The 13,165-nt window shown below is 45.6% G+C and overlaps 1 protein-coding gene across 1 annotated transcript in view; it reads right to left on the bottom strand.

The window, feature by feature from the left end:
- The window catches only part of LOXHD1 (lipoxygenase homology PLAT domains 1), a gene marked incomplete at its 5' end in the record, with an annotated part of 327,020 nt that overhangs the window by 103,669 nt on the left and 210,186 nt on the right, over positions 1-13,165 (bottom strand). The window contains 2 exons of the mRNA XM_084628053.1: positions 8,571-8,687; positions 11,820-12,001. Of these exons, the coding sequence (XP_084484179.1) occupies positions 8,571-8,687; positions 11,820-12,001 (299 nt within the window). The remainder of the gene's footprint in view (positions 1-8,570; positions 8,688-11,819; positions 12,002-13,165) is intronic.

Raw genomic sequence — 13,165 nt, forward strand, 5'->3', positions numbered from 1 at the left:
GTCTTTTAAATGCTGATTTAACCATGGCCTGGCTGATTGGGTTAGAACCCACCTCCCTGCCCGAGGAGAGGACGGCCAGACACTGGGCAGGTGAAGCTGCCCAAAGTGCTGAGTCAAACATGTGGGCCTGATAGGGGCAAGCAGGCAGGAAGCATATTTCCCCGTGGGCATGGTGCGCTGGAAACTCCCCATAGAGTCAAACGCCCGTTTCTTTTACCCCTCTGGAACTGGCAACACCACCCCTTGTGCTGTCACCCAATCAGTTATCACACGTTAAACAGGAGCGGGCTGGGTTGATCCTTGGATGGGAGATCTCTGAGGAACACTTGTGGGCCTCAGGAAATTATATTGATTGTTCAGCAGGTGGCGCTCCTCTGTTTCAATAAATACTGACAGGTTTCAGAGTAGCAGCCGTGTTAGTCTGTATTCGCAAAAAGAAAAGGAGGACTTGTGGCACCTTAGAGACTAACCAATTTATTAGAGCATAAGCTTTCGTGAGCTACAGCTCACTTCCACAAGTCCTCCTTTTCTTTTTTTTAATAAATACTGAATCACTCTCAGAGGCCTAGTCTACACCAGGAAAGACCTATGCCAGCAAACTCTTGGAGTGAAGATGCAGGTTCTACCACCAATATGCTTTCAATAGTACTGATTGTACCAGTTCCCCGAGTGAAATAAGTTGTATGGCAAAAGCACCTTTATGCTGTTGTAAAAATGCCAGTTGCAAACTGATACACAGTGGGTGGCATGGAAGCAGAGGCAAGTATGAGCGTGAGAGAAGGACATGAGTGTGTGTTTAGAATGGTAGAGTGGGAGAAGGATAGGCAGCAGGAGGAAATGAGAAAATGTAGGCAGTGATGGAGTTGTGCAGAGGCTTGAAGAGGAAGGTGTGGCCCTGAATTTGATGAAGAAAGTTCAAGGAAGCCAACAGAGTAATCCAAAGAGGAGGGAGGAATCAAATGAAACTGTGTGCGAGAGCCTGGGTACCAGAGGGGAGAGTGCAGAGTTTGAAGGTGATGGACAAAGGAGAGATAACAGAAAGTGGGAGGCTGAGACATGAGAAACACGCTTGTTTACTTTGAATTGGAGCAGATTTTCCAGGATTAAATGTTGGAAAGTCCCAAATGTGAGGCAGAGGGTAGAAGCTGCAGGTGGAGAGGCAGCTTTCTGAACCCAACACCATAGATATGGTAGCTGAAGCTGTAAGAATGGGTGAGGTTATAGATGGGCACTGCACAAAAGAACAGACAAAGAGGCAGAGGACAGAACCTGCATGTCCTTGAATGTAGCTCATATTTCAAGTCCAGAAAGGTTGATCCTTTCCTGCATGCTCCCAGACTTGCTACCATAGCCTAATGGCACAACCCCCCATGTCCCCACTTTGGGAAACTGGCACTGTAAAGTCTGGTTGTGAAAAAGCTCCCTTGTATGAAACATGATAGAGATGACTGCTAGTTTGCGGTTTGGCTGCATTTTCCCGGTGCTGCTGACTCGCATACACAAGAATATCAGCCACCTAACGTATGGTGCTCGTGCATTATTGACTCGCTGCTTTACACTGATGGGTGTTTTGTGTCTATCAACAGTGCTAGCCACCTGCAATTATCCTTCTATGGTTATAAGACTGATTGTAAGCAATTCCTTGCCCATGCTCAGCAACTGTATCTTTCAAACTATATGCCCTAATTCTTTTCATCCTCACCCTTTGATTCACTTAAAACAAAATTGTTCCAAACAAGAGATTATTATATCCTTTCCTTAGTGAACTCTCTCATATGGAGGCAACTTTTCTTACGGCTGAGAAACGGATGCAGATTCCTCCGCAGTCTGCCCACAGCACTGTTCCAAAAACTTCTTTAAGGTCGCTAGAGAGAGGCACTAGGCAGCTCTAACCTCCTCTCTCTGCTGGGCCTCCATTTCCTATTGAACTATTGACAAAGGTTAAAGTTCAAGGGACAGTATGACAGAGTGCAAGGTGCAAACAGGTGAGCCTGCACTCTGATCACTCAGATATTAATTAGTTCCTCTGGAGAAAGCTGGCGGGGGGTAACTAGTCAATCAGGCTGGCTGGCTGATGATCTAAGGAGCCAATTACCCCATCAGCCCAAGGCCGTTAAAGAGGTAGGAAGGAAGTGCCAAGGGTGAGGAGAGGAAGGGGACCAGGGCAAGTTGAGCTCAGTAACATGGAGGTCTCAAGGGAGGGACACCTCTGTTCCCCTCAGTTCTTGGGGAGAGGGCTGAAAGAGCTGTTGGTACTGTAAATAAACTGTTGCACACGGATTGTTGTAGAAGTGGTGGAGGGAACTTAACATAAAAGAATAAGGAGAAGGCACAGCCACTGGAGTCCATGCTGTTTCTGCAGGGAAGAAGGCAGGAGAGAAGCCATGCCTTGTGATATGTGGGGGCTTGCCCGAGATCTTGACTCCCTGAATTGGGGCTGTAGTAAGAGGAGGCCCTGAAACATAAATTCTTGTATCAGAGGCCCAGTCTGAGGCCTGAAGCCTGAAACAAAGTAAAGCCTGAACCAAAGTACTTCCAGGCAGTGATAAGCAAAGCTGGGTTGTGAGCCAGAGGCAGGTCCCACTCACAGAAGTTGGCAAGAAAAGGTTGTTAGAGGCACATGCACTCACACACATAAGTGCTAATGAGAGGAACTTGTGCAAAGACGGCGGCAAGACACTCCATAGACATAACAAGGAACAGGCAGGTGCATCTTAATGACAGGGTCAAAAGGACAACATGATGGATAGATTCGTTTGAACTATGATGAGTAATCTGTCCTGCAACGGTATAAAAGTAGGTCCCGGAGCGCACATCTTTGTCCAGCCTCGGGGGCAGTGGAGTGTCCCGCCATTGACTGAGCTGTGTCCATTGCCAGGGAGCACAAATTCGTAGTATGCCCTGTAGAGTCTATAGGGAACTCTTACTGTGCTTCGTTTGACAATAAACCTGGCTCGGGTTCCTTCGTACCTTACTAGAGTCTGTGGTTTTTGGGTGTTCTCTCGGGGTCTGTGGTGGTAGCTATCTGCGCAGAGCTGGGGCAGCACACAGAGGGAACACGCACGCAGCTGACTGTTATCATCATCGAACAAGAGCGGAGCACCACACCGGTAGCTACCGACAACTGTGGCAATTGAGAGGCATAAGGGGGGAGGCTTCTGCGAGTATTTGGCATCCGGATGATGGAGCAGACTCTGCAGTGGCAGGTGGACGGCAGAAGGAGCTGCAGCAGAACATGAAATCTTTCCATCAGTCACACAAACTGGCCAGAGAATCCCTGCTGGCCTGGCAAGCAGAGAAACAGAGGAGCTTGCAGGAATTTATCAGGGATTAAGCACAAATGCAGCAGTAGTTGCTTCCGAGACTGGTGAGTCCCGACATGGGGAATGGTAACTGGAGCCAGGGGGTCAGCCTGTGTAAAAGGTGCCTGCCAATGACCCAGTGCTTCTCTAGTGATATCTGAGATGGTAGCAATGGGAGCTGGCTGGGACAGAGGAAAGTGGGCTCTCTAGTTAGTACCCTATTTGGCAGGAGAAGCTCAAGTGGCCTACATGGTCTTGGGCAGCAAACAGGCTGAGGACTATGATGCTGTTAAGGCAGCCATACTTGACCATGTGGGATTGTCTACAGAGAAATACCAGCAGAAGTTTTGCGCTGCTAGATGGGCCAGATCTGTATAGCCCAGGGCATGTGCCCAAAGGTTAACTGATTGGGCCACCCACTGATTAAAGCCAGGCACTCAGACTGTGGGCAAAATCACGGACTCCATAATCCTTGAACAATTTCTACATGGCCTCCAGGAGAACACTCATCTTTGGGTTAGGAACTACAGCCCTGGAGGCAGTGGTGAAACTCAAGGAAGAGTTTGAGGTAGTAGATTTTCCCTGCAAGGGGGTTTGTCTGTCTAACAGGCCTGAGCTGGAAAGAGGGTTGGAAAAGTGTTAGGAGTGAAATCTACAGAGAAGAAAAGAGAAGAAAACAAGAGTCCCCTCTGGGGAGGCGCGAAATTACCTGTTACCAATGTGGGAGACAGGGACGTATAAAAAGAGACTGCCCATCTATGGACTGTGGGCTAGCATAATTTTGAAACCTTACGGGAGCAGTGAAGAAAAATGCCAAAATCTTGGAGAAGGAGAGGAGGAGATGGGAGAAGGGCCTAGTGGATACTGCATCAGGAGTCCGTCCTGTCCTGTTTCTGTGGGGAAGAAGGCAGGAAAGGAGCCATGCCCTGTGTCAAGCAGGTTCTCAGCTGTACCCAAGGACCACTGGTTCCAGGTGAAATGGTGGTGCTTGCCACCTCCTCAAAGCATTACCCTATTAATTAATATCGCTTCAGCTTTTCTTGGATCCAGCATCCCTGTGCACTGAGTTATCTGGGAGACAGGGCTGTTTGAGCTGGATGGACAGGATGCATAGAGATGCAAAGAGTGTGCATGGAAAACTGTAAAAAACATTACAGCAAACATACATATATGTAAGTGTCATTTTCTATAACTCTCTCCCCTTGTTCTTTATGAATAAGGACAGCTGCATTGAAACTCGAGATGGGCTAGGTCTGTAAAGGTCAGATCTGAATCCAAATTCTTCCAAAGTTCAGAGGGATGTCAAGGGAAGTTTAGATCTCTGGATGAGGTTCTGGCCTGTCTCTAGGGTACAGATGTGGGGACCCGCATGAAAAACCCCCTAAGCTTATTTCTACCAGCTTAGGTTAAAACTTCCCCAAGGCACAAAGTCTTTTCCCTTGGATTAGGTAAAACGCTGCCACCACCAATAAATAATTCAACAAATAATTTAACAAATAATCAGGGAAAGGACTACTTGGAGATCTTATTTCCCCAAAATATTCCCCCAAGCCCTTACACCCCCTTTCCTGGGGAGGCTTGAGAATAAACAAGATGAGCACAAACCAGCCTTGGATTTTTAAGACCCCAAAAACCCAATCAGATCCTGAAAAACAGAAGTTTATTAGAAGAACAAAAAAAGATAAGAGAACAACTCTGTAAGATCAGAATGGAAGATAATCTTACAGGGTAATCAGATTCAAAACATAGAGAATCCCTATAGGCAAAACCTTAAGTTACAAAAAGACACAAAAACAGGAATACACAATTCCTCCAGCACAGCGAATTTCACAAGCCAAAACAAAGAAAATCTAACGCATTTTCTAGCTAAATTACTTACTAACTTTACAGGAGTTGGAGGGCTTGCATCTTTGATCTGTTCCCGGCAAAGGTATCACACAGACAGACAAAAGCCCTTTCCCTCCCGTCCAGATTTGAAAGTATCTTTTCCTCTCATTGGTCATTTTGGGTCAGGTGTCAGCGGGGTTACCTTAGCTTCTTAACCCTTTACAGGTAAAAGGACTTTGCCTCTGGCTAGGAGGGATTTTATAGCACTGTATACAGAAAGGTGGTTACCCTGCCCTTTATATTTATGACTGGCCTACCCCTTGGGTCCCACAAACAGATGAGCTAGGATTTCAAGGGATGAAGAAGGTAAACAGTAAGAAATAATAAGCATGTGTCATCATTGTACCTAATTGTGACTACAGCTTCCATGTTAATGTTACTGTAGTATCAACAGCAATAGAGCAGTAGCAATAGTATTAATATATCACTATATTTGCTTGGCTTTGCAATCTGAAATATAAGTGCTACCAATCCAGGGAGACTGAATTCAGTCAACTGCTACAAGTTCACCCATGTTTGATTACCAAAGTGCATTTATAGCGCTTCAGTCATCTCCATTATCCACTTCGTAGTAGGGTCCTATGTAAATCCAGTCTGAGAACCAGTCCTTTTACAGTCAACACAGGGGTATTTTCCCCATTCACATATATGTTTCTTCTGTAGACATTACACACCTCCATCCCCATCCTATAATGCTGTTCACTTAGTGCTGGATACACAAAGAGGACTTACGTGTTGCAATGCCGAGCCTAACTTTATGTGCCCCGCTGCCTAATGAGTTAGGTGGCCAAGCTCCCTACACAATGTATGGGCAGAGTTAGGTCTGGTCTAGACTACATACTTACTTGCATACACCGCAGAGCAATGTAGTTATACTGATCTCAACCCCCCTTGTAGACAGTGCTATGTTGACGGGAGACCTTCCCCCGTGACATAGCTGCCGCCTTTCGCGGAGGTGGAGTTATTAAGCCAATAGGAGAGCTCTCTCCCGTTGCCTTAGAGCATCTTCATCATGTACTACAGTGGCACAGCTGCACAATGTAATTTTGTAGTGTAGACCTGCCCGTAGGCCCTTACAAACTGGAGATCCACAAAACACAGCACATTCAACAGGGAGCTACCTTAACTAGCCAAGAAGGAAATGCTGATGAGAGGGGTGTGGCCTAAACCCAACCCCGCAAAAGGAGTTAGGCACCTACCTCTGCTGGGGATTCCCAGCCAGGAACCCTCTCTTGCAGTGAGGTGCCTAAGCCCCTTTGTGCAAACGTGGAGCAGGAATTGAACCCGCACCGCTCCGGAGGATGCCCTAACCCAGGGGTGGGCAAACTTTTTGGCCCGAGGGCCACATCAGGGTGCGAAACTGTATGTACAGATGGGTAGGGAAGGCTGTGCCTCCCCAAACAGCCTGGCTTCTGCCCCCTATCCACCCCCTCCCTGCCCCCCTCAAAACCCCCGACCCATCCTACCCCTGCCCCTTGTCCCCTGACCCGGGACCCCCATCCCTAACCCCCCCATCTACTGACTGCCCCCCCAGAACCTCTGCCCTATCCAACCGCCCCCTGTTCCCCGTCCCCTGACCACCCCCGCCCCAAACCTCCACCCCATCCAACTGCTCCCTGTCCCCTGACTGCCCCTCAGGACACCCTGCCACTTATTCAACCACCTGACCCCCTTACAATGCCACTCAGAGAAGCATGTCTGGGAGCCACGCCGCCCGGCCGGAGCCAGACATGCTGCCGCGCTCCCCTGCATGAGCGCGCAGCCCCACCACTCAGAGCACTGCCCATGCTGCGGCGTGGGTGCAGGGGAGTGGGGAAAGGCCTAGCCTCCCCAGCCAGGAGCTCAGGGGCCAGGCAGGACGGTCCCGCGGGCCGGATGTGGCCCGTGGGCCGTAGTTTGCCCACCTCTGCCCTAACCACTGGGCTATGGGGTACTCAGAGGAGGGGGAGAGGAAGGGAGGCTCCCTCCATCTCTCCTGTTGAAACTGAAACTTTGTATAAATAATGAACTAGTCATTGGAACAGGGAGTTGAAGCTGGGTCTCCCGCATCCCGGGGGAGTGCCCTAACCACTAGGCTAGGGGGTCATTCTCACTCTCTTTCGCTGGCCCAGTGAAGCGTGGTAGGACTGAGGCAGCTGTGCTCATGCCCACTGGCAGAGATTTAGTACCTAAAGGACTTTATCTGTGGAAATGTAGGCACCTCAGGCCCTTGGGCAGCAACTGTGTGGGGGGATCTGAAGTTCAAACTTGGGTGTCTAAAGTGCAGTTAGGTGCCTAAATCCTTTTGCAGACCTAGGTAAAGAGCTTCCTGTCTGGCTCAGGAACAAAATGGTAGCTGGATCAAACCTGCAAGGCTCTCCAGACAGAAATGGAGCATTACACATCCTGGGAGAGTTTCTGCCCTGTGCCTTACAGGAGGTGCCGCAGAGAAGCAGCAGCCCAGAGGTAGTGAGGGAACGATACCAGGCTAGTGAGGGCTGGTGCACCTTCCTGGCATAAATTAGACAGCCTCAAGGGCTACCCAAATTTACAACAGACTCCCCAGTACAACCAGTGGCAGAACCACATCCCGGAGCATCCCACAATCTCTGTTGTGCTCCGCACCAGGAAGATTTCTTCTGACACTCCTGACATGCCCCACATAAGGGGGCAGCATATGGCTGATTATGGTTTCCTTTCACTACTCCTGCCTCACAGAAAATTCTCCCCTGGCCTTTGCAGCTATAGAGCAACAGAATGGCATATGTATTTACACAGTGCACAGTCATTCCAAAGTTCCCCAAACTCTTTACAATCTACACATACAGCAGCCATTTCACAACACTGAAATGCAGCCAACTCTGGGATGGGAGGATGGTAGCCAGCATGCACTACGCAACAGTGGTGGAAGGGGAAATTTTTCCCAAGATAACTGGGGAAAAGTCTACCCTTACAAAAACCACCATGTGATCTTTATCGTAGCTACCGAAAGCAGACATGTCCGCAGTTTTTAAAGTCAGATAACTGGACCATCAGTCGGACATACTGGTTGCTCATCAATCTGTTGTTAACCATCCGTAGTCTTGAAATATTTTACTCTAACGTGAGCCCTGATACCTTTATTCTACCCAACAAGTGCATTAAGAATGGGGGAGGGGAGGAGGTTAAGCATTTTTTTTTTGTTAAGCTGCAGAGTTTTAGAATCAACATTTGAAGAATAAACCACCATAATAAATGTTTGCCCCAGAGTCCCCAAGCTCCTGCTACTTCATTAGCTAGCATTGCTCTCTGGGGAGTCATTTTTCACTCTTAATCATTCTTGGTATATTGCTGCTCCACTTTGGGAAGCAGAAGCAGCTGCCACTGGAAGCCTTCCACAAAGTCCAAAGATTCAATGCCTACCTTCCCATTTGGCAAAAGTCTCCGTATCTCCACCCGATCTAAATGCCATCCAGAATTAAGCCCTCCGCCTTTGTGCCCAACACGAATCTTCTCAATAGTGTCTCCAACATCCTCCAGCTACGGAAACAAAGAAAAGATTATGAAGTGAGTAATAGGCGGCAGCCTCAGTTCCTTTACAGCTAAAGCCAAGATCCACTGATTCGTTATCCATTTTCTTATTTTCAGTCTATATTAAGTTCCCAAAAGGGCAAATATTAGCCTCACCGTAGCATCCATATGCAAGTGGAATGAGGGGCTCAACATTGTGTTTATTCTGAAATAAGTGCGTCCACACTGACTTGCACTGAAATAACTACATTTTGGGAACAGATTCTGTTAAATAGGTGCAAGTCTGTGCGTGGAGCATTTCCTCAAGCTCTTCAGATGGAATTGGAATTGAACCAATCCTCAGAAGCTGTAAGTTTACTGTGGTTTGATTATTTTTTTTTTTACAGCTCAGTGTTAGATTATTGATTCATGATTATAACAGGGAAAGGAGGGTCTTGAAATCAAAGCACAAGATTGAGATCCCGGAAATCTGCTTTTTCTTTCTTGCTCAGCCACAGACTCCGTCTGACACTTTGAGCAAATCACACAGATCAATATTTTAAATAGCCACTAATTTTCTGGGTGCCCTTTTAGCCACTTATATTCTGAAAATAAAACTGTAAACCTAAACCATGAAACTGATTTTGATTTGTACCTTTTGTTATTTCAGTGCCAGCTTGAGTGTAGATCAGCACTGATCGAATGCCTCCTTTTCACATGGGAGGGGCCTGTTAAGCTAGTGTTTTCCCTACAGAGCTTTGTATACCAACTATTTTTTGATCTTGCAAACGTTAAAAGTTTGCAGGTATCAATTTAGCTCCCCTACCACTTGCCCCCAACATGACAAGACTGTCATGTACAAAAGCACAGTGTGTCTCATTTCAGGAGAGACAGAGAATTGGAGTAGACTGGTTGCTGCAATTCAGGGTTTGGTGCTGCAACAGAACTGGATAGGGAAGCTTGCATGAGGTCTGCATTCACTCTACCTGATTTGACTATAGCGAGCATTATCAATCCCTTACTAGCATAAAAATTAAAATTCTCTGAATTCATCCAAAAACATTAATATAGGTGAAACGATGTAATTCTTCCTCTGCTCAGCCTGAATAACCATCCCTCAATGAGGCATTCAATCTATACATAGTAGTGAAGTGGCACGTGACTGTAAAGATGGCTATTAAAAAAAGATGTGTTTATTGCAACGCTTTAGGCATTTCCAGAAAATCACCACTCAGAACTGTAGCTGGTAATGTGTTTTTTAAGGCTTTTATTGCCCCTTCTGCAGAATGCCAAACAGCACCGGCAGTAAAACCACTAAAACAAAAAGGCAATTCTCAGCTCTGTATTTTCTGAAATCCCAGCATTATTTTCAAGGTCTACTGAGCTTCAAATTATGGATCCTCACAAATAGGTGAAAGAAGAATATATTTTTCTGCTTTTTTGTTGTGGTTTGGTAAAGAAAAAAATAAATTTTGGGGACCAGTTAATATGTCCTTCTAAATCCACAGAACAAACTGCATTTTCATCTTCTTCATCTCAAATGCACTGATGCTCAGCTTCATCTAAAGGGAAAATAAATCCTGAGGGTTACAACGTTAAAATAATGTGCAGTTCAAGATTTATACACATGGATTGATTAATGGCAAACTCCATCATCGACAACTCCAGGGAAACTCCATGGAGGTAAGTTCTGGTCTTTGAAAGATGTAAAGAGGAAGGTTTATTGTGATTTGTTTCCTAGGACAACAATTTGAGCTGAAAATATTTTAATTTGTTTAAAAATGTTCTAAGGTTTGGTCTTGATTATTAAAAAAACACCACCACAACAAAACAAAAAGAAACACAGAAAGGTTTTAAGTCCCTCTGGAAACTTAGTCTCTGTCACATGCAGTGGATGAAAATATCAAACAGAAACAACATATAGGGCCAGATTTTTAAACACCTCCGTAACTTGAAGTGCCTTCTGAAAGTACACCCACAAAATGGTGCATATAGATCCCCCATTTGTGCATGCAATTTCAGATATTACCTTTGGTTCTTAGAAGGTGTTTCCTTTTAAAAATATTGGAGGGACAGAGAGAAGTGAGAATATGTGTAAGTGTACCAAAGAGAGAGGAAGAAAAATTATAATTGATTAAAGGTTCTAGATGAGGCCCTTAGCAAGCAATGGCAGGGGTTGCTACTTATCTATCTTATGTTGCTCCAACTACTGTATCTGTGCACCTTACAGCGCTTTAAGGGTATTTATCCTTGTAACATGCTGTGAGAGAGGGCTATTATCCCCATTTTATAGATGGGTTTCTGAGGTGCAAGTGTAACACTGACAGACTTGGTCCGTCGGCAGGCGGGATTGAACCTATGACCTCTGGAGCTTAGAGCATAAGCTAAAAGCCAACTGGCTCTTAGCAAATTCTGTACAGAAGACTCATTTAACTCTCTCTCTCTCTCTAGTCGTCTCAGTGCCACTAGATGGGACAGAACACCACACACCAGGAGGTGTGTAGGTTATACAAGAAGGCATGGTAATTTGCCTGGGATCATACAGGAAGTCTGTAGCAGCACTGGGATCGGAATCCAAGACTCCCAAGTCTTAGGCTAATGCCCTAACCACTAGAGCACCCTTCCTCCCTCACTGCAGTACCTGCACAAGTCTCCTGTGAGGAGAGAGGTAAAGAGTGGAGTTGGGCAAGTCATTGATTTTTTGGTTCAGTGGAAATTCCAAAAACTGGAAAAAAATATTCTGTTTGGGCTGAGCCATATCTGAATGTTGTAGACTCTCTGGTAAATTGAGAAAGTCTGCTTGAGGTCTACCCCAGAAGAGGGATTTGAACCCAGAGCAGAGATTCAAGCCTGGGTCTCCACATGAGTGCCCCCACTACTGGGATAAAGGTTATAAGGGTCCAGCAGCACCCCCACCTCTTCCTTCTCTGGCCAGTCTGTGAATGACCAAAACAATTCATGTCAAATTCACAAATAGTTTCAGGTCGGCCAAAAATGAACCTTTTGTCCAGAATTAGTCATCCAAAAAATTTCACCCAGCTGTCATGAAGAGTCCTTTTTCAATGTTTTTCCACATTCCAACTGCTTTTCTCTTCACTTTGTGTCCCTAAACCCCGCACCCAATCATTGCTCCTGAAAAAGAGCAAATATTTTTTATTTTACCTCCACAATGAACTGATCCACTGAGTTCCTCTCAAAGCACATCCTTTGCTCTCTCTTGTTCTGGCACAGGGATTTCTGTTGGCTGCAGATTCCATTACTTCCATAGAGAACAATGAAAACATCCGCATCAGTGCCAGCTCCAAAGATGTCACTGGTGTAAACTGTGATCTCATAAGGGACAACTAAAGCAAGCAGAGAAAAACAACAAACAAACCAGGAGCTGTGAGCAAAAAGCCAGGCTTCCAACTGGGAAAGTCTATCATTCATTTTAGAATTTAACAAACTCAAACCTAGATTAGAAATGTCAACATTTACAAAGCATCATTAGGAATTATACACACGGAAGTTATGTACAACTGTTACATTATGTTGCAAGCCATCAGGCTGGATTCTGATCTCAGTTACACCAGCGTAAATCTGGAGAACTCCATTTAAATCTATGAAGCCAACAGAGCTACTCTGAATTCATACTGATTTACTGAGGTTGGAATCTGACCCACTGGATTTAATCCTGGGAGTCAAGAGAGCTCTGAATATTTATACTGCAAAGTCATTGAAACATGAATCTCCCACAGTACGCTGAGTCTTGAAAAGACTCAGAAGATTTTTGAGTAACTAAGCAAACTGGCAAAACTGAACTAGCTGGAGCTGGTATGAAAAATTCTATATAAACCTCATTAAAACTTTTGGACTATTTTAAGTATTAGTTTGCGGAGGTAACATCAACTGGGTTGTGGGGGGGGGCAAGGAATGTGAACCTGCCTCTCGCTTTAAAGAACTAATCTCCATTTCACTCTTTTAACTAGTGTTCTCTTGAGGCCAGATTCTCCAATGCCCTGCACCTTGTCCAGTCACCTACAGTAGTGCAAAGTGGGCATAAAATGCTACCTAATTAGAACTGTGACTATACAACGTGCAGAGCAACAATGAATTGGGCCCTTTAAACCTTCCTTATTCCTACTTCGGTCTCTCTAGAATTTACTGTTGCCTTTAATTCCATACTTCCTACAGTTGTTCCTTATTCTTATTCTTTTTCAGACTCTTACTGATGTAAGAAATAGACTAGCCCAGGATATAGGGGACTGGCCTGGGGGGCCACAAGACCAGGACAGATTCCTGGCTCTGTCACTGACCTGTTACATAACCTTGAGCAAGTCACTTCCCTTCTCTGTGTCTCAGTTTCCCAATGTGGAGAATAATATTTACTCTCTTTTGTTCAGCGTTTTGAGGTATATGGATGAAAAGTGCCTGACAGGAGCTCAGCGTTAATATTATTTATTTTATTTCAAATTATCAAAGGCCTCTTTGCAGTTCTTGAACCCTAAATAGAAATAATATCTTTGCTG

The sequence above is a fragment of the Lepidochelys olivacea genome (assembly GCF_965140295.1).
Source record: "Lepidochelys olivacea isolate rLepOli2 genome assembly, chromosome: 5".
In the NCBI taxonomy this organism is placed as follows: Eukaryota; Metazoa; Chordata; order Testudines; family Cheloniidae; genus Lepidochelys; species Lepidochelys olivacea.